The sequence below is a fragment of the Heloderma suspectum genome, chromosome 11 (genome assembly GCF_057233095.1).
Source record: "Heloderma suspectum isolate Gila_16-S chromosome 11, 16-S_ref, whole genome shotgun sequence".
Lineage (NCBI taxonomy): Eukaryota > Metazoa > Chordata > Lepidosauria > Squamata > Helodermatidae > Heloderma > Heloderma suspectum.
The window spans coordinates 25,010,061-25,031,184 of record NC_139468.1 but is presented as its reverse complement, the minus strand read 5'-3'; the positions used below and the strand labels follow the sequence as shown (position 1 = coordinate 25,031,184).

The 21,124-nt window shown below is 42.5% G+C and overlaps 1 protein-coding gene across 7 annotated transcripts in view; it reads right to left on the bottom strand.

Annotated features, from left to right (window-relative positions):
* The window catches only part of EFL1 (elongation factor like GTPase 1), a 116,606-nt gene that overhangs the window by 52,780 nt on the left and 42,702 nt on the right, over nucleotides 1–21,124 (bottom strand). For all 7 annotated transcript variants that reach the window (XM_084817243.1, XM_084817244.1, XM_084817239.1 and 4 more), the window contains exons 16-19: nucleotides 9,313–9,444; nucleotides 8,631–8,778; nucleotides 3,115–4,121; nucleotides 2,090–2,274 (exon numbers count right to left, since the gene is read on the bottom strand). In XM_084817243.1, the coding sequence (XP_084673369.1) occupies nucleotides 2,090–2,274; nucleotides 3,115–4,121; nucleotides 8,631–8,778; nucleotides 9,313–9,444 (1,472 nt within the window). The remainder of the gene's footprint in view (nucleotides 1–2,089; nucleotides 2,275–3,114; nucleotides 4,122–8,630; nucleotides 8,779–9,312; nucleotides 9,445–21,124) is intronic.

Sequence of the window (21,124 nt, the reverse complement as noted above, 5' to 3'; positions counted from 1 at the left end):
TCATTTTGGGTCAAAAGACACAACCAGCCACTTAAACGTGATTTAGAAATGTAACATAATTCACATGGATTATTTATATTGGAGGATGTTAAAAATGCTAAAATTAAAATTCATTCATTTATTGCAGGTTTTCAAGAAGATCCTAGTCAAACCACACTCATGGTGAGAAGTAGCATTTTAGTTCTGAATTGCAGCTGTATCTAGTTATGAAGAAGTTTGCAAGTGGAGAGTTTGGAAATCTATGCCACACTATAAATTCCAAATTATAGTCTGGTTCCTAGGATATTTGCTGCTGCTGCCCACCACCTCTCCTTGCTAGCGGAAACCAGTGACAGAGAAGGCTCACTAGAGACAGATTTGGCCTGGATGCTCAGGAGTATATTTTCCTGTTGAGGTGCATGAAATTCATAATTTTCTATGCTTCCCAATTCAGTGATTTTAACTGTGAGGCATAGGAAACTATGGCTCCCAAGTATCCCAGCAGAAAATAATGCTCCTGAACTTGGTCAGGATCATCCAGGCCAGTTAGGGATAAGGCCTATAAGGCCAATCCTGTCTCTAGTAAGTGCTCCCTGCCACAGATTCCCCTGGTACCAGGGAGAGAAGGAGGCCTCTCATTAAAACCTCAACATCCCCAGGCAGGTAAGTGGGAAGGAAAGTGGCAGAGCAGGCTTCAGGGAGTCACAGAGGGAGATATTTGGAACCCATTGGACTCCCAACAACATCAGCAGGAGTGTGACAAAGTCTGAATTTTAGAATTGGGCTCAAGAAAAACAAGCTATTTGCACAAGATCCTTGCACAAGCAATTTAGGAAGGAATAATGACTGTGCAGTAGTCTCACTTGTTCGGTAGATGGCAAATCTGTTAACACATTCAGACCTACAAGAAACCCTGAGTGACAAGAATTATACAGAGCATTTCGTACCTGAGACTGTATAGTCCTTATACAGGTCTCTGAAAATAGGGAACAGATTGCAGACTAACAACCAACGTGGAAGAGGGATGTAATTTTATTCTCCTTTCTATTCCTTAAAGCATCTTCCCCTCAAAAGCTCTTGATTGTAAATTACATGGTTTGAAGAAAACACAGTTCAAGAAGAACAGACAGGAGATAGAAAACTGGGGGGCAGGCCATTTATTTTATTGCTGCTTTCAACCCGCAAAGAGCCTCTGAAAATCTAAATAATACTTGATCCATGGTATCTATTTCACCATTTCAAAGGACTCCAACTTCCAAAAATAACACTTTATAAACAGGATATTTTCACCAAGCACCAATCCCTACACACAGAAAAACAAGAATTAGTGTTTTTCCTCTGTGCTGATTAGTTAATTTGTTGGTTAAAGAAAGTAAGGTCTAGTTCAGCATCCTCTCTCTCAGTAGCCGGACAGATGTTTCTGGGAAGTCCACAAAGAGGGCACGAAGGCAAGAGCCCTCTCCACTGTTGCCCCCCTCCCAATAAGGCCTCTGAAAATGGATGATTCTGTTCTGATATCATTTGTAGCTGTTGATAAGGCGTACAGACACCCATGAATTTGTCTAATCCCATTTTAAAGAGATCTAAGCTAAGGACCATAACCACATCTTGTGGCTATGAGTTCCGTCAGCAAATTATGTGTTGTGTGAAGAACTACTTCCTTTTGTCTATCCTGAATCTATTGCCAATCAATTTCACTATGAATGTCAGTACTAGGTTCTAGTGTTATTGGGGCATGTGGGCGGTGGGGCGGAGGGAGAAATCTCTACATACTTTCCCCCACACCACACTTTATGAACCTCAATCATATTCTCCCATATTCTCTGGCTGGCTATCGTTGGAAACATAATGCTGGACTAACCAGGAGGGCTCTTCTTGCATTCTGCACTACCTAAAACCTACTGAAACAGGTCAGAAGTATTCTGAAGCATGTATTGGACAGAATACATACAGCCTGATACAAAAGTGCTTGTATGCCTCTGTTTAGAAAAAAAATAAAAATTAAGTCTTGACCATAATTTAAACTCTCCCCTTCCCTTTTATTATTCCTTTCTGCTGCATCTACAAGAAATTGTACACCAACACAGATGGGAGTGAATAGAATTTTTACCTCCCAGTGGCTGAACACCAGCTGTGGACTGGCCAGGCCACTTGTTCTCTTCCTGATTTCATCAGCGAAACCAAAGCTTTCTGCTACTGGCAGCACCGCCTTGATAATAAACACGTCTGTCCCTTCTTTCATCTCCTCTTGCAACACTCGGCCTACTCTCTTGGACAGAACTGCGTATACACGACCTGCAAAGGCACAGAGATTCATTAGCTTACTGAGCTTGTCACATCCTTTTCATCCATTCAGATAGATACTTACTGAATTAGGAGGACTAATTAATAGACATGACAAGAGAGGCAAAGGGGGGGGCCGCAGGAAATGGAGCAGTTAGCTACCATAAAATGATGATGTGAAAAAGCCTCAGGTATCTTAGAATGTAAAAGGCAGAACATAAAAGGGAAGAGATTTTGAGGAAGCAAATTGGAGCGGGATGTGGGCAGCCTTAGTTCAAAGTTGGAGCAAGTTCCATTCATTAAATAACCGTTCAGACAATCTCATCAGTAAGACTGGAGGTACTTCTCACTGCTACGTGTGATCTGTAACCATGATCTCACCCCAACAGTAATGTATGGAATTGCTTACTATGTGCATTATTTTGCTCTTCAGTGTCTATTATTTTCAGGTGCAAAACAGGCTTACATTCTAGATGTTCTCACTCAACATCATGTTGATCTTCATAGAACAGTAGGATTGGAAGGGGCCTACAAGGCCATCGAGTCCAACCCCCTTAATCTCTTAGAAGATCTTAATCTCTAAGAAGATCTTAAAGCACAGGAAGATGGGAGTACACAGAAGACGGTGTTCTTTCAAGTGACTAATAAATGCAACAAACACAAATACACCAAGAGAGGGAAAAAATACTGCTGATTCAACCAAAATCCCACCAATACCCGGGAAGGCCAGAAAAAAGACAATAATATTCTAGACAAATAAAATAATTCGCATTTTTTGACTATGCCTTCTACTCACAAATGCAATTTCTAAACAGATAGTATGTTTATGCAGGTTGGTGTTTTTGTTCTTACCTAGTACTTCTGCCGTTGTCATAATTTCACAGGTGTACATGGCAGCCATAAGCCTTTGTGGCTTTGCTTGCATGGCGTAACGGCATGCTTCCTTCATGGTTGCAATCAGTTGCCCAGAGAAAGGGCCATAACAGTCTGCAAGCAAAGTCTCTCCTTTGAACTTGCTAGACGATTTGAGACTACATCGATTACTATCTTGGAGCTCATTTTCAGAAACTGATTCAGTATTTTTGGTCCTCAATACAAGGGCAGTTTCCTCTTCTGCTGGTGTCTCTTCTGTAACCTTCCCTTCCTTCAAATCCTGCCTGTTAACGGACACTTGCTCCACAAATCTACTCATGTCCCATTTCTCCACAGAAAAGCAGACACCCATAAGCGGTTCTTCACACATTGGTCCTGAAAGTGTAGCCAACTGAAACCCACTCATTATGCTATTGTCAAAATCCCGATACAGACTTGCTTCCTTTGTTGGCTTGCTTCCTTCTAGGCACTGCCAAACAGATCTCTTGTAGCCTTCAAATCTGTTCAGCAGAATGTTAGGCCCACATTTTCGGGGGCCAAAGGACCAGATCCCATCAACAGCATTTCTCCATTTCCAACCTTGCAGGTTTTGTTCTAGTCTTTGTTTGAACTCCCATATCTGGTCAAGGGTCTTCTGATTCATCTCGTCGGTTTTCTTACCTTCATTCAAATAAGAGGTAAACCTTTCTATAGTTCGAATTAAGTCGCTGTTCTTCTCAAGAAGCTGAGTTACCTCCTCAGGAAGTGGTGTTGCTCTGACACAAAGAGTGGCGTATTTGTTTGGCGTTGATATCGTTATGAGCCCATCTGAATCAACTTGCACACCTTCAGAGTTTTTATTCTGCTCCTCCTTACTCTGGTGTATGACAGCAACTTTCTGCTGCTTTCCTATTTCTTCATTCACCCTGTCAACTTTCGGGGGCCTCGTTATGGTTTCTCGGAATGGTATAATTGGTTTTGATACACTAATTTCTATCTTGGCAAACCTACAAAAAGCCAAAATGCTAAAGTTAGGCCTGACAGCAGATCAGAGTTAGTGTTCAAGGATTCCAGTGGTGAGTAAATAGCAGTTATCACTTGAAGCCACGTCAGACTTTCAGGTTATCGTATCATTCATCAGCACAGACCACTGACTCCTATGACATTAAGCAATTACTCAGTAACAGCTGACAAGGAGGCAATGCTAGCCACCCCCAGCTAACCAAGCTATTTGCCTTGGCTGGAAAATCGGTTGGTTATGTCTGTGCCAGATTATGAGCCTGTTTCAGACATTCCTAAGAACAGGATCGAAATTCTTCCAACCACCCTTTACAGTCGTGGCAGCAACAGGTCTCCCTCCCTGCATCCCCCACCCCACACTCCCAGCCAAATGTAACTAGGAAAGGGAACTGGAATGGGGATGGGGAGTTCTTCTCCACCTTGCATTGCAATCTGAGCTGGAGAAGAACAATGGGGTGGTAACATTCACCTTGGATTAGATGAGAGCATCATGAGGTGCCATGCTTCATATTCCAAACAAGGGCATTATGAGCCTGGGTGACATTCCTTTTTGTAACCCACCCAGTCTCCAAGGAGCTAAGTGTGGTGGACAAGAGTCTCATTTTATCATCACAACAATTCTGTGAGGTTGGCTAGACACCCATCAAGAGTCAGGCACTTGATGGCTGTCACTTCAGCTGAACAAGTGAAGTCACCTTTATTTGGACGAAGATGATAGTACAGAAGATTTTAGCAAGAACTGAAAACTTTACAGATGACAAGCTAAATCTGGCATACAAGTCTGCATAAAATGTTAAAGCTTTACAAGAGCAAATTACTAGACATCTGGGTGATAAAACTGGCTCTTAAGGAGTTTTAACCCCTTCATGGATCACTGCCTTGTTGTGGCAAAGGGGCTTGCATAACTCAGTGAAGCCATAAGCTATGCCGTGCAGGGCCACCCAAGATGGACAGGTCATGGTGGAGAGTTCTGACAAAATGTAGTCCACTGGAGAAGGAAATGGAAGGTGTCCAATATACTACTGGGGAAGAGCAGAGGGAATTTCCAAGTAGCGCCAGAAAGAGTGAAGCGGCTGGGCCAAAGCCAAAAGGACACTCAGCTGTGGATGTGTCTGGTGGTGAAAAGAAAATCCGATGCTGTAAAGAACAATATTGTTTAGGAACCTGGAATGTCAGATCAATGAATCAAGGTAAGGTGGAGGTGGTCAAAGATGAGATGGCAAGACTGAACATCAACATCTTGGGAATCAGCGAACTAAAATGGACAGGCATGGGCGAATTTAATTCAGCTGACCATTATATGTACTACTGTGGGCAAGAATCCCTTAGAAGAAATGGAGTAGCACTCATAGTCAACAGAAGGGTGGGAAAAGCAGTACTGGGGTACAATCTCAAAAACGATAGAATGATCTCAGTACAAATCCAAGGCAAACCATTCACCATCACAGTAATTCAAGTCTATGCCCCAACCACTGAGGCTGAAGAAGCTGAGGTTGATCGGTTCTATGAAGACCTACAACACCTTCTAGAACTAACACCAAAAAAAGATGTCCTCTTCATCATAGGGGATTGGAATGCTAAAGTAGGAAGTCAAGAAATCACCGGGATAACAGGCAAGCATGGCCTTGGTGTACAAAATGAAGCAGGACAAAGGCTCATAGAGTTTTGCCAAGAGAACATGCTGATCATAGCAAACACTCTTTTCCAACAGCACAAGAGATGACTCTACACATGGACATCACCAGATGGTCAATATCGAAATCAGATTGATTATGTTCTTTGAAGCCAAAGATGGAGAAGCTCTATACAGTCAGCCAAAACAAGACCTGGAGCTGACTGTGGCTCAGATCATGAGCTGCTTCTTGCAAAAATTCAGCTTAAATTGAAGAACGTAGGGAAAAGCACTAAACCATTCAGGTATGACCTAAATCATATCCCTTATGAATATACAGTGGAGGTGAGGAACAGATTTCAGGGATTAGACCTGATAGACAGAGTGCCTGAGGAACTATGGACGGAGGTCCGTAACATTGTTCAGGAGGCAGCAACTCAATCCATCCCAAAGAAAAAGAAATGTTAAAGTGCTGCACTCAATATGCCAACAAATTTGGAACACTCAACAGCCGCCACAAGACTGGAAAAGGTCAGTTTACATTCCAATTCCAAAGAAGGGCAATGCCAAAGAGTGTTCAAACTATCGCACAATTGCGCTCATTTCACATGCCAGCAAGGTTATGCTCAAAATCCTACAAGCTAGGCTTCAGCAGCATGTGAACCGAGAACTACCGGAAGTACAAGCTGGGTTTCGAAGAGGCAGAGGAACTAGAGATCAAATCGCCAACATTCGCTGGATCATGGAGAAAACAAGAGAATTCTAGAAAAACGTCTATTTCTGCTTCACTGACTACGCTAAAGCCTTTGATTGTGTGGGTCACAACAAACTGTGGCAAATTCTTAAAGAGATGGGAGTACCAGACCACCTTACCTGTCTCCTGAGAAACCTGTATGAGGGTCAAGAAGCAACAGTAAGAACCGGACATGGAACAACCGATTGGTTCAAAATTGGGAAAGGAGTATGACAAGGCTGTATACTGTCACTCAGCTTATTTAATTTATATGCAGAATACATCATGAGAAACGCTGGGTTGGATGAATCACAGGTCGGAATTAAGACTGCCGGAGAATTATCAACAACCTCCGATATGCAGACGATACCACCCTAATGGCAGAAAACGAAGAGGATCTAAAGAGCCTCTTGTTGAGGGTGAAAGAGGAGAGTGCAAAAGCTGGTTTGAAACTCAACATTAAAAAAAAACTAAGATCATGGCATCTGGCCCATCACTTCCTGGCATATAGAAGGGGAAGAAATGGAAGCAGTGACAGATTTTACTTTCTTGGGCTGCAAGATCAGAAAGATGAACTAAGACTGAGAATTATTTTATTTCAGAAATGGTCCAAGGGGTCACGAAGAGTCACGAAGAGTCGGACCCGACTTAACGACTGAACAACAACAAGGAGTTTTAAAGGAGAGGTTCTCGATGGACAATTGCTATAAACAATATGATATGGGAAAACACACTGAACTGTTTATAGTTAAGATGTGAGGATTAGCTGAGTTTAACTCCTGATTTCTTATGTGAAAACCACTGGGACAGTATATTCACACACAAAAAGGCTTGCCCTGAATGTTGAGAGAACATACCAAGTCAACCCTAGCTTATCCTCACTCTTTCATCTAGTACAAGAAGTAAGGATAGCAATACAGCCAAGCTTCCCAAATGAAGGTACTCAATTCACGTGAGGCTAGTTCCTTCACTGGCAACGCTTCCACGTAGGCAAAGCTGTGCGTATACCAACACATATGCACACAGACCCAGCTTGCAGGGTTTTTTTTCTCAAACCGTGACTGCTGTGAGTGAAGTGGGAGTGAGCAAGCGTGCTGCTTCTCACCGCCCGCTCCCACTGCAGCCAGGTGGAGCTAAACAACCCAGGAACACCGCGTCCCTGGGTTGTTGATCATCACATCCAAACTGGGTATTTTGGGTTGTTGGGGGACAGACAACTCACAATTCCAGGTTTGGACATCACAACCAACAACCCAGGGATAGGGCATCCCCAGGTTGTTTGGCTCAGCGGAAACAGGTGGGTAGGAACCAGCATGCTCACTCGCTCCTGTTTGTTCATGACTACCCGTGGTTTAAAGAACCTATGGGCAGTTGTGACATGCGAATTGGCTCGGACACTTTCCTGTCTCTTGGCAGGGTTGACCAAAGACATTTCAGTGCCCGGTGCAGAACATCTAAATAGGAGCCCCGATACACACATGCTAATTAGCATGACACATAATGCCGTAGGAAGTTATCTTGCACATGTCTTACTGAAATGAGCTGGACCTGTGTCCTTGCACAGTCTCCACTTGTTTCAATGAGGCTTGCACAAGGCAACATCCTGGTAGATTGTGGCCCCGGTTCAAATTTGTCTGCCTCTCATTCTGTTGTCATTAAGGAAGCCCAGAACCTGCTGCACGAGCAAGCTGCTTCATCTTGCCTTACAGTAGCACTACCTCTGGTGAACAGTCACGTGCGATAACTGCGCATATCACACAGCAAAAAAGAAACATGTAGTTCGTTCATTTTTAATTTTATAAAGTTATCTCTACCCTACCTTTCGGATCTTAAACAGGCCCTGAGGGAGGCTTTCCCCCAGGGAAGCAAATATTCACATGGGAAATCATTGCATGTGAAGGAGCAAGCTTGCCAAAAGTTCTGGAACCACATATGAACAGGACTGACCATGGCATTCCCCAAGTGTAAATTATTTCACAGCTATTACAAATCTTTATTCCTGTACCAGCAACAGTGCAAAAGAATTGGGTGAGGGGGGCTTTGATCTTTCCAGATGTTAAGCCACAGTTACAGGTTAACTGTCTTGCAAATGCTGCGTAAAACCACTGAACCTTGAGCATTCCCCCCCTGCCCCCCACCCCGGGAACCAACCTCATTTTCAAGTCATCCAAACACCGTTGAAGATGGACTTCTCCTGCTGTAATTAACACATGCTCCCCTGTTTCCTGGATTAAAACCTGTACACATGGATCAGCTTGGTTTAAAAGCTTCATGCCTTTGACCAACTGAGGCATCTCACCTGGGAAGATAAAAGCATGTACAAATGTAGAACTGCTGAAGCGCTTAGCTACATACAAACAGAGCTAGGAAGAAGAGTGCAGAGACTGGAATGAAATATTTCAATTGAGTACAAAGAATGTTTCAATGATGAGAGTCTGGAAGATCAACATTTTATTTAGCATTTAGATTTTAAATAGGAAGACACCCAACACAATAATTCATCGGAGGGACTTATTAATTTTTCTTTTTAAACCACCAGAAAAAGGGCATGATCCTCTCCAGATAAGCAAGGCCTAGTCTGCAGCAATGAGACTATGAATATATATAATAAGAAACACAAGGTTGCCACTCAAACCAAAAGGCCCACGTCAGATTCAGCGCCCTCCAGAATGTGTGCCCCCTTCAGAATGTGTGTAGTTACATTGACTGTTGCTTTGCCCAGCCAGTATGTGTTTCAGTTCATTTATTGCCACTGTTTCCCACCCCTGTGGTTTTTCAAAAGTGTAATTGATTTAATGAATGCAGAAAATATCCAAAGAGGGAAGACTCCTACTTGGGTGTTTTGGCTCAACAGCAACTCGTACGATTGGTGTTGCTTCAAAGTTGAGTGGATTAAAGGGTGGGCAAGCTGGAGATGACGATAGCGTTGCCGACTTCAGTACGAACTCTTGCAATCCTCCTATTCCTAAAAGACATTGAAGCATGAAGTCAAGAAGTATACCCCAAAGACAATAAAAATATTAACCATGCAGTGTATTTGAACTTGGACTTCATATAAAAGCAACAGTGAGCTGCCCATCATTATGAGGACACAGGATACACAGGGCATGGGGGAGGCAAGGAGTTGCAAAGCATCTCTGTCCAGGGCAACACATTGCCTCTCAATGGTATTCCAGTAGACAAGGGCCAGGCTCCCCAGCATCAGCAGAAGGGCGTGACGGTTTTGCCCACACTGCAACACTGCCCCGATTCCCACAGGAGTGAACAGCAGCCACCATTTTTATAGGCCAGGTTGAAGGAACATGCTCAGGAAGACCAGTGGGATGGGGCTCAACCTGCCCCCTGCTCCAGGTAAACCTAGCCTCTGTGGCAAGGGGCAGGTTTTAGCCCCCTTTCCACTGCATCCCAGATCACAGCCTACTTTGGCCAACTTAATTTAATGGATCCACTCAGAAATGGGTCAAGCCTCCCCCACCCCCCCGGCACAGTCCCACCCCTTCATCTCCTCATCTCTGCCCTGCAGTCTGTTTGTTAGAGTGATGAGCTCTTGGGCTTTTAAAAGAGTACCAAAGAAAGAATATTGTGATCTGGCGATTTTCGCTCACGTTGCGCACATTTTTTCTTATAGGCAAGTTTATGCAATTTAATATTTCAGGTGATTGACAAGAATGAGTACAATTAACTAAGACTTACTCAATCAGGCTAACATCCCTAGTTGCAAGTTAATGTAACACAGCAGGGAAGACTAAGAATGAAATATGTTGCTATACCTACATGTACCGCTCCTTCCCTCAATACAGCTCTAAGGCAGCCTAACAAATAAGCCCCCAAGCGCTACTTGCCCACCTGCCCATGTTTTAGTTGTTTATGGCACACATAAAAGAAAAACTCTCTGTGGAACTCCTCAGTCTCATTATCCAGAAGCAACTCTTACTTGCCATGAGTAACCAGGATAACGACTATGCACAAGCTTATGCTAAGCATATTTATCAGATTAGGATACTGATGTCTTTACTTGACAGGCGCAACACTTCTGACCCATCTTTTTGCAACAATAAAGCGTTAAAATATGTATCTCTTTGCTAATAACCAAGGTACAATGAGTTAAAAACTGATATTCTCAAACAAACACATGTTTTAAGCCACTGACTTCCAGATTGTTGTTCCAGCTTTGATATGCAGCTGAAAGGGATGAATTGCTGCCAAATCACCAAAGGAAAAACCTCTCTCTCATATATATATATATATATATATATATATATATAGAGAGAGAGAGAGAGAGAGAGAAGGTGGCTGTTTTAATCATGGTTTTGAGGAAATGTCTCTGAGCTTGCATCATGTTTGTTTCTACTTGTGGTTGCCTCCAGTGCTGTGAGGCCAAAATAAAAAGTCTTACTGTTTTATTGCTTTATTAAAAAGTTATTTTGGGTTGACCACATTTAAGTTTGTCCTTAATTTCTGAGCACATTAAATCTCTCTCTCTCTTTTTTTTTTTTTAAGTGAATGGAGCTTTGAAGGAACAGTGCCTTGACAGTGTGCATTCTGTTTTCAGGGCATCTCCTCCTTCATCTTTTCCTGCAGCTTTCTTTTCCCCTCCTTTTTAAAAATCCTCTATGCCTTTTTTTTTTAAGTACCAACACTGGTGACACAGCCCTTGTAGGTGCCCTACTTAGGTCAGGTGGGTGCAATTTTGTTGCAATCTAGCCATTGAAGACCAATGTCCCAGGGTAGCCTGCCGCAACCTGGTGCCCTCTGATGGTTAGCCTGCAACTCCCATCATTCCCAGCCAGCATGGGAATGAGCTGCAGTCCAACACATCTAGAGGGTACCAGATTGGAGAAGGCTGCCCTTCCAATCAGTCTTCTCATGGCTCCGAATCTAAATTCCTGCATGTATCCATTCTTTGATTATTGATTATGTCCTTTGCAGCCAAAGATGGAGAAGCTCTATACAGTCAGTCAAAACAAGACCTGGAGCTGACTGTGGCTCAGATCATGAGCTGCTTCTTGCAAAATTTCGGCTTAAATTGAAGAACGTAGGGAAAACCACTAAACCATTCAGGTATGACCTAAATCGTATCCCTTATGAATATACAGTGGAGGTGAGGAATAGATTTCAGGGATTAGACCTGATAGACAGAGTGCCTGAGGAACTATGGACGGAGGTCCGTAACATTGTTCAGGAGGCAGCAACGAAATCCATCCCAAAGAAAAAGAAATGCAAGAAAGCAAAGTGGCTGTCTGATGAGGCTTTACAAGTAGCTGACGAAAGAAGGGAAGCGAAAAGCAAGGGAGAAAGGGGAAGATATAGCCAACTTAATGCAGAGTTCCAGAGAATAGCAAGGAGAGACAAGAAGGCCTTTTTAAATGAACAATGCAAAGAAATCGAAGAAAACAACAGAATGGGAAAGACTAGAGATCTCTTCAAGAAAATTGGAGCTATCAAGGGAATGTTTTGTGCAAAGACGAGCATGATAAAGGACAAAGAACGCAGGGACCTAACAGAAGCAGATGAGATTAAGAAGAGGTGGAAAGAATACACAGACAAACTATACAGGAAAGATCTGAATGTCTTGAGCCGGACATCCTAGACAGTGAAGTCAAGTGGGCCTTAGGAAGCATTTCTAACAACAAAGCTAGCGGAGATGACAGTATTCCAGCTGAGCTATTTAAAATCCTAAAAGATGATGCTGTTAAAGTGCTGCACTCAATATGCCAACAAATCTGGAAACTCAACAGTGGCCACAAGACTGGAAAAGGTCAGTTTACATTCCAATTCCAAAGAAGGGCAATGCCAAAGAGTGTTCAAACTACCGCACAATTGCACTCATTTCACATGCCAGCAAGGTGATGCTCAAAATCCTACAAGCTAGGCTTCAGCAGTATGCGAACCGAGAACTACCGGAAGTACAAGCTGGGTTTAGAAGAGGCAGAGGAACTAGAGATCAAACTGCCAACTTTCGTTGGATCATGGAGAAAGCAAGAGAATTCCAGAAAAACGTCTATTTCTGCTTCATTGACTACGCTAAAGCCTTTGATTGTGTGGATTACAACAAACTCTGGCAAATTCTGAAAGAGATGGGAGTACCAGACCACCTTACCTGTCTCCTGAGAAACCTGTACGAGGGTCAAGAAGCAACAGTAAGAACCAGACGTGGAACAACCGAGTGGTTCAAAATTGGGAAAGGAGTACAACAAGGCTGCATATTGTCGCCCTGCTTATTTAACTTATATGCAGAGTACATCATGAGAAACGCTGGGTTGGATGAATCACAGGTCGGAATTAAGATTGCCGGGAGAATTATCAACAACCTTAGATACGCAGACGATACCACCCTAATGGAAGAAAGCGAAGAGGATCTAAAGAGCCTCTTGTTGAGGGTGAGAATGCAAAAGCTGGTTTGAAACTCAACATTAAAAAAACGAAGATCATGGCATCTGGCCCCATCACTTCCTGGCATATGGAAGGGGAAGAAATGGAAGCAGTGACAGATTTTATTTTCTTGGGCTCCAAGATCATCGCAGACGGTGACTGTAGCCATGAAATTAAAAGACGCTTGCTCCTTGGGAGGAAAGCTATGGCAAACCTAGACAGCATAGTAAGAAGCAGAGACTTCACCTTGCCAACAAAGGTCCGTGTAATCAAAGCTATGGTTTTCCCAGTAGTAACGTATGGCTGTGACAGCTGGACTATGAGGAAGGCTGAGCGCCGAAGAATTGATGTTTTCAAACTGTGGTGCTGGAGAAGACTCTTATGAGTCCCCTGGACTGCGAGGAGGTCAAATCAGTCAATCCTAAAGGAAATCAACCCTGAGTGCTCATTGGAAGGACAGATAATGAAGCTGAAGCTCCAATATTTTGGCCACCTAATGCGAAGAGAAAACTCTCTGGAAAAGACTCTGATGCTGGGAAAGACTGAAGGCAAAAGGAGAAGGGGACGGCAGAGGATGAGATGGCTAGATAGCATCACTGAGGCAATGAATATGGACTTCAGCACGCTCTGGGAGAGAGCGCAGGACAGGAAGGCCTGGCGTGCTATGGTCCATGGGGTCACGAAGAGTCAGACATGACTGAACGACTGAACAACATCCATTCTTTCCTTGACCAGCTGGTTTTTCATGTAAAGGTTCATGGTTCTATTGTCAAGGACTCTAGAGCTCAATTCAAGAATGTTATGGCCAGGAATCTCACAGCCTAGATTTGAGAGGTATCCAACATGGTGTGAACGTCAGGGTCCTCCTTTACGTAGAGGGGATTGTAAGTATGCAACCCTAGCTCTTGAGATTGGCAGGCAATACAAAGCCTCTGGGATGATCAAGCCTGACATGAATAGCAGGATCCTAGTCAAGGGGACTACCTTCCTTTTGCACTTCAAGCTCAGCTCTCACCTTCACCCTGACTCCAACTCCAGCATCCAGCTCTAGCAATTTACTTTTAGAACCCAGGTTGACACACAGACTCTAGGCCTGGATTTGGGTACAACTTGCTCTGATGTTGTTTGTGTGAATCTGTCTTTTTTTTGTTGCTTACATGGTATTTTTAGATTTCTGTTTTATTACTGATCTTTATAAGCTTTTTTGGCTGAAGAGAGGGGTAAAAATGCTTAAAAATAAATAAGCAGGGAGACAAATTGGTGTTCAATAAATGGCTCAGGATCCAAACCAGGGGCACAGCCCCCCAGCACTTTTTTTTTTTTTTTTGCTTTTACACATTTTTAAAGGGAGGATAAGGCCAAAGTGGAGGGAGGGAGGAGAGCATGGAAAGAGAAAATGCAGGAAGAAAACCAGAAAGATGAACTAAGACTGAGAATTATTTTATTTCAGAAATGTATAGACCACCTTTCAGCAGTGCTGCCCCCAGGTCAGCTGACAAAGTGTATTATATATTGACAATAAAATCAAAATAGTGGTTTGTCACACTACATGATGCAAGACTTGAACTAGAGAATTCCTGGCCCATACTTTGCCATTACAATATGTTGACTGCTAAGGACAAAAGCCAAGCCCAAAAAAGTAAAATCTGCCATGTTTTCGATATAGGCAGCCATAATTGTAGGCATGCTGTTCTTAAAGTTCAGGTTTATAATAAGCACATCAAACCCCCATATGTTATCTCATGTAGATGTGACCCAGGACTGTTGATAGGTGGTCTTACTTCAGCTATCACCGTTAACTTTCATAGCTTTTTAATTTAGTGGAAGACAATGACAAGAAGCTTGTTGATGGCTTTTGCAAGGCATTATGAACTGGCTAACCGGAACAACTAATGGGTTGTTGTTCTTAATAGCCAGGTGAAAGTTGGGAGATGCTGGATGGAAGTTCAACCCCAAAAGGGATACAGTGTTCTTTGCCAATGTCTTTCTTGCAACTGTGGAGGAGAGACCCTGGAGAATATGGCTGCCCGAAGTATCTTGCAATAAATGACACGTACAGAATTGTCCTCTCTGTAGATGTTGTTCTTTGATTTTGTTGGTTCTTTTGAGGTAATTAGCATAGTTGTTGCAGATACATTTAATTCTGAGGGTCAAACTATAGGTGATGTTGCTTTTGATGTGTTTTGGATGACTGGAATTCCAAACTGTCACCTCGGCTCACAGTATTTATTTAAAATCCTAACTGCGAATAAGGTGGGAGCTGAAATACGTAACTAAACAGTGTTGGAGCTCTGTTTCATCATTTGCCTATTTTATATATATAATTATTTAGTGTTTGACAGTATCCTTCTAGGATCCAGAGCTACTTGGTTTGCAGTGTTGTTTGGCTGCTTTTAAGATCGATTGGTATACATATAAAATAAATCTCATTTCCAAGTCTTATGGCCATGTTTTCTCTTTCAGAGTGATAGACAGAAAAAGTGTTCCAACTGTTTTCCGAAGAAGGGATCCCTCTGAGGCTTGTCCCATTACACTGGGCTCTGAATATGGTCCTCCCCACTTCCCACAATCTGTATGTGAGAGAAAATGGATCTGCAACAGCTATGGTAATTACCTCACAGTGGCAGCTTTGTATTGGAAAAGGTCTGTAGAAACATGCCAATTCTTTCTACTTCAGGGAAATAAGGTAGCTTGACGATGCAGAAGTGAATAGAATCATGCTAACATCTATATAAATATGAAAGCCACTTCATCACATTTTGTCCCACTTTCTTAACATTTTGTCATACATTAGCTTGACAAAGAAATGGAACCTAGGACAACACTATGCAGCCAGCAGCCAGCTTGATTTGCCATTGCTCTCATTGACCTGGTTCACACATAACGACAACCCAGAGTACGGGCTGAGTACGGACCGAGTATGAGTTGTTGTTGCATTGTGGGTTCTTGTTAAATTGTGGGTTGTCAATACATGAGAACCTTGCACTATGGTTTAACTATTCACAACCCAACAACAAATAATGTGTTCTTTCCCTGGGTTGTCTATGGTTAACAATCCATAGTTAACCATAGTGCAGAGTTCACATGTAACGACAACCCATGATTCAACAACAAACCATACTCAGGGTTGTCATTATGTGAGAGCCAGGCCACTGAGTTAATATGGGACAGAAGAAACTGGATGCAATCAACAACTGTTGCAGAAAGTGCAAAACCTCCTTTCTCCCCTCGCATCCCAGAAAATGGGGTCACCAGAGGCAGGTTGATCCCCCAGCTCTAGTGACATCCCTGACTGCACACACCTTGGCTTTCTCCCATATGGGTGCCATTAACTCCAAAGGGGAAAATAAAGTTGGTGACACTGTCATGCTGGCAGAAGTGGTGGCAGCCTCCACTGAGAGGTGGTCTTTGCAATATACAGACCCGTTCTCCAGCTCTTTCTCTGCTCCATCCATCATGTTGACAGGCATTCCACTGGCAAGTACAAAATAAATTGCCAAACCTCTCTCCTGCTAGATCTTAAACCTAAAGGTACAACTAAATTAAGTTCTCTCAGATTCCACTATCGTAGCAACATCCTTAATGCCTAATATAAGCAGGAAATAATGGATATCTATGTAATCATCTACAATTTAAGTGGAACAAGTTGCAGAAACATTGAGTTTTAGGATAATATCAAGTGAAAATGCCTTGCATTGATTTTTCAACCAGTCATTCTTTTTACTTGCAAAACATGCAATTAACTAATTAAAACTGAATTTACTAAGTCCTGAACATATTATTCCCAAAGCCTAGGGCTTTCTTTTATAAACAGCTTCCTCCAGCATACATTTTCTTCCAAATGAGTTTATAACAGTTATTGTCTTGCATTGACACCTCTATCAAGTCTAAAATACCAGTAATAATTGGATGGTACTGAGTGCAACCTAAAAAAATGACATTTTTAGTTGAAATTAAGCTATTTTAAAGTGCTGTAAAAATTAACCAAAGTGGAAATCAGAAAAGAACTCGCACTTCCAGGCCATCAGCAACAGCATGAACAGATCCTAAACTACCCCTTTTTCAGTTTTTAGATTAAAAAGCCTTTGCCACTGTGGGTGTGTGAACAGATGGCATGAAACAGAACAATGGGACTGGCTCAAATATGCTTGTCATTACCATTCTAAGATGTTATTTATAAAGCTTGTGTGTCATACTTTCTAATTTTAACGCAAGAGTCTCTTCCAAAACAAAGTTTATTGACGTGAATTATTCAACCAAAGCTACTTCTTGTATTTTATTCTGGCTGAATCCGAGGCCTATTTGCTTTTTACTTAGTCCCTCAGATTCTATTCATGGCAAAATATGGAGTAGTCCTCAGGCTCACATGTCCTTTCCTTTCTCCTCCTCTCAGCATGGGTAAAATAAACTAGAGAAGTCCAAACTGGGAACTTGCCCACATTTGAATAAACACACCATCTCTTTCAGACATTCATTCACTTCTCCCTGCACTGAGGGAAGTGGGTGGGAGAGGAAGCATGTGAGCCCAAAATTCAGTTTTCAAGTTTTGAGGACTGAGTGTCAAGTGAACAGGCCTTTCTCTTTAATAAAAAGTTCTAAAAAGAAAGAAAGTGATACTCACTAAGGTTGAGATTTACTGAAGTTCTTAGTGTTGGTCTGTAACATTCCCTCAGAAGTAATGTGGAAATGGAACTAATCTAGAGATTACCAAGCTTTGTCACAGGGAGCCTTCTTAAATGAAAAGAAAAACCCAACCAAGCCTTCAAAAGGATAACTAATGCCATCTGTAGACTGGCAAGGAAAGTCCCCATGGATACAAAAAATTCAACCTAAGTAGTAGTTATGTGAAACAGCCCCAAGGCAAGCCATGTCCTCTGGTCCTTGCAAGGCTAGAAAGATCAGAAGAAAAAGATGTGGGGAGCCTGTATGGTGTGGTTCAGTCCTTCAAGAGAGGGACTGAATTTCCAAGGCTGCCAAATGCTTACCAAATAAAGTGAAAAGACAACACAACTCAGGACTATCCACACGGGCTACTAGAACCCGTGAAATCAATGCAAGAAGTGGGAACACACGATACACAGAGCCCTCTGTGCTACAAAGGAAGGTGCCTGTAAGAGAGAATAAAATTTCTCTAACAACTGCCTTACACATCCTTAAAGGGAGCTGACTCCACATTGTGGGAATCAGGGGTTAAGGCAAAATCCTGCATCATCTGTGCGCCCTGTAAGATTTCCCCACCTGGGGAACACAGTACTTACAGCTGCTGCGTGCATGCTCTTCCCCACTTAACCGTGCCAGTAAAATGAGACACGTGAGCTGAAGGGGGACAAGGGAAGTGGGAGAATGGAGTTGGGTATGAGCTGCTGTCCCCCCTCTGACTTCGCAAGGCTGGCCTATTCATGTAATGATTCCTGCCTTGCATGCCATTTTTTTTGCTAGAAAGGCTGGGTACAAATCAAATCAAAATCAATCAATAAATGCTTTATAAGGCAGCAATCCCTAAACAGACATTTAGAGAAGAAGTCCCATCAAACTCAGAAGGACTTACTTCTGAATAAACATTTATGTACTTATTTAGGCATGCATGCTTAGACTGTACTGCAAGTCATCTAAAAGTTTTCCAGCAAAGCATGTATTGATTCTCCCTAATTGCTTAAAAAAATGAAATTGAATGCTATGGTTGAAGACAGACTGTGGGAAGCTTCATATGTGAGATGAGCAGCCTGGCACAAGAACCTTGTCCACGTGCTGACGGAAACGTACTGAGGCTATAACATTTCCGAACCTGTGGATTCAGGAAGTCAGCAGTAAGAACCACTGTAACAGGGCCCTCCGCTCTTAGCCACCATGCTATCATTTGTTAGAGTTCTCCCCTTCCTCTTGCCCATGCAGCATGTGGCACAAACACCTCACAGTGCTCACACAAGCTAATTTGTTTCAGTGCCTTGCTGCCACCAAAGGCTCCTCAGAAGCCAGACGTGTCTGGCTAATATTTCTGCTGACTAAACAAAGAGCTTTGCAAGAGTGGTGTCATGTATCAGCCGCAAGCAAACAGCGGCCAGGCAGCATCTCCAAGACAAAGCAAAAACACTGGAAGCCAAATGTCAGCTTCTTTTCTCAACAACAGGAAAGTCGATCATTTGCTTCTCCATCTTATAACACTGCAAATGCCTTGTTCTCCTCTGTTTCACTTGTCTACACAGTGATCACTGTGTCAGAGCAATTTTAAAATACAATCCTTGGATGCAATACATCAGACATCATAGCTTTTAAACAAAAACAAAGAACAGGACAAAGAACAGCAGGGCAGAGTGTATAAAGGTAATACATCTATCTTTTTTCCAGCAAGCTCTAGAAATAAACAAAACAAAATGGTTAACAAAAATTTAACCACTGAGATGCAATATAGAGAAAGTCCAGCTGTAGAGTAGGGTGGGCAGACTTCAAGCTTGTGCAATCTCCTTTGTCTTCTACTAGCACCCCGAGGTCTGCCAATCAGAGCCATGTGGGGAAAAAATGGTGGTTGGGGGGGGGGAGATGCAAATGGAGGGTCAGGGGTGGAACCAAGTGCCCACTGCACTCCATGAGTCATATACTGGGATGATTTTTATCTGTATTATCACAGATAAGGGATACTAACGGCCTAATTGAGAGGGGTGGGTGGGAACACATTTTGGTTGTTGCTATTGTTAAATGCTTAGGAGTTGGAAACCACTGAAGATCTACTGAAAATCAACCAGAGATCTACCAATAGATCCCGATTCACCACCTGCCCACCCCGGCTGTAAAGAAGTCACCAACGATGGGTGCCATTTTACTCTGGAATCACACTGCTTTCTGCAACTATTTGTACCCACTAATTTGATGTGTGTGAGGAAGAGAGATGGCAGCCTTCAACAGCACCACTCAAGATAGTTTCTCAGACCTGTTTTGGACAAATTCCTCTGTGTAATGATAACATGTGATGGTGGAGCCCATCCACTGGGCACATATGCTTCCGGTTCAACTGGCTATCCATGGGCTGGATGCAACAATTGCAAAGGGCTCTGGGTAGGCCTGAATTGCATGGCTGTTAGTAGGATTTCAACAATGCGTAGTTTGGGTGTTGGACTTGATGGATCTAGACCCTACGTAAACATGATGTTTAATATATAGACATATGGCATGCCAAGAAGCAGGATGGGCAGGTGTGATCATGCTCTACCACTGCATGTAACCTCTGCATTGAGAGAAATTTCCCTGAAGTAGGTGTTGGTTCTATAACATTAGGGAAGAGAACCAAAACAGAAGAACTTTTACGCATCTGCTAAGACCTGAGATCTGAAAACTGCCAATAGTTTAATGTAGCACAAGGTATTAAAAATGAATATTATTGTTGTAGCACTTCAAGCAGCCTGATCAGCTCTAACCAATGCATAGTAACAACCTCGAATGGTTCATGTTCCATTAAGATGCTTAAAGCAGAGCAGCTGGGTTCCCATTGTATTTGGACCACATAAGGAATACTCAAAGCTTATAAATGGATATGCTACTTCAACTTTATCACTGTATCTGTCAATACATAAATATGCCAGAACAGATTAATATTTTAAAAGAAATACAGTGTGCAGGAGAAGTGACCACACAATTATTACTGGAACAATAAATGTCCCAGGTCCCAGAATTCAGATAGTAAGGTCTAAATTGACCCTATTTACTGAGAAGTAAATTGACCCTCTAAGTGCTTAGCTACCTGATATGAACCCAGCCTAGGTAACCCCCTCAGTGACATCACAGCAGCTCAACCAGTGGCATTGAGAAGCAAGGCAAGGAGAAAGCAAGGCCATCAAAAGGGAGTTTCAATGACATGAGGGCCCAATGCTAGCATAGAATTAAATTCTGTAGGAATCAATGGGACTTGACTGCAAGTAAAAGTGTATAGGATTTGCTTTATATGCACCTCTACCACATGTTCTAAAACTCTAAACTTAATAGTGCCCTTTTAAACTTAGTTAATACTTCACAGTGTTCAAAAGTCTGAACAACCTTGATGTTATTAAATATAGTTCTTCTTTCATTTGCTAACTCACTAAACAGTTCACAAAATTAAACAAAGCCAGCTTTCTGACTCATACCCAGGCCAGAACAACCAATAAAACACTTTTGCACTTTCACCAACATATTTTATTTATTGCATTTATATCCCATCTTTTTTCCTCTTGCAAGGAACCCAAGGCGGCTTACATTCTCCTCCTCCTCTCCATTTTATCCTCACAACAACAACCCTGTGAGGT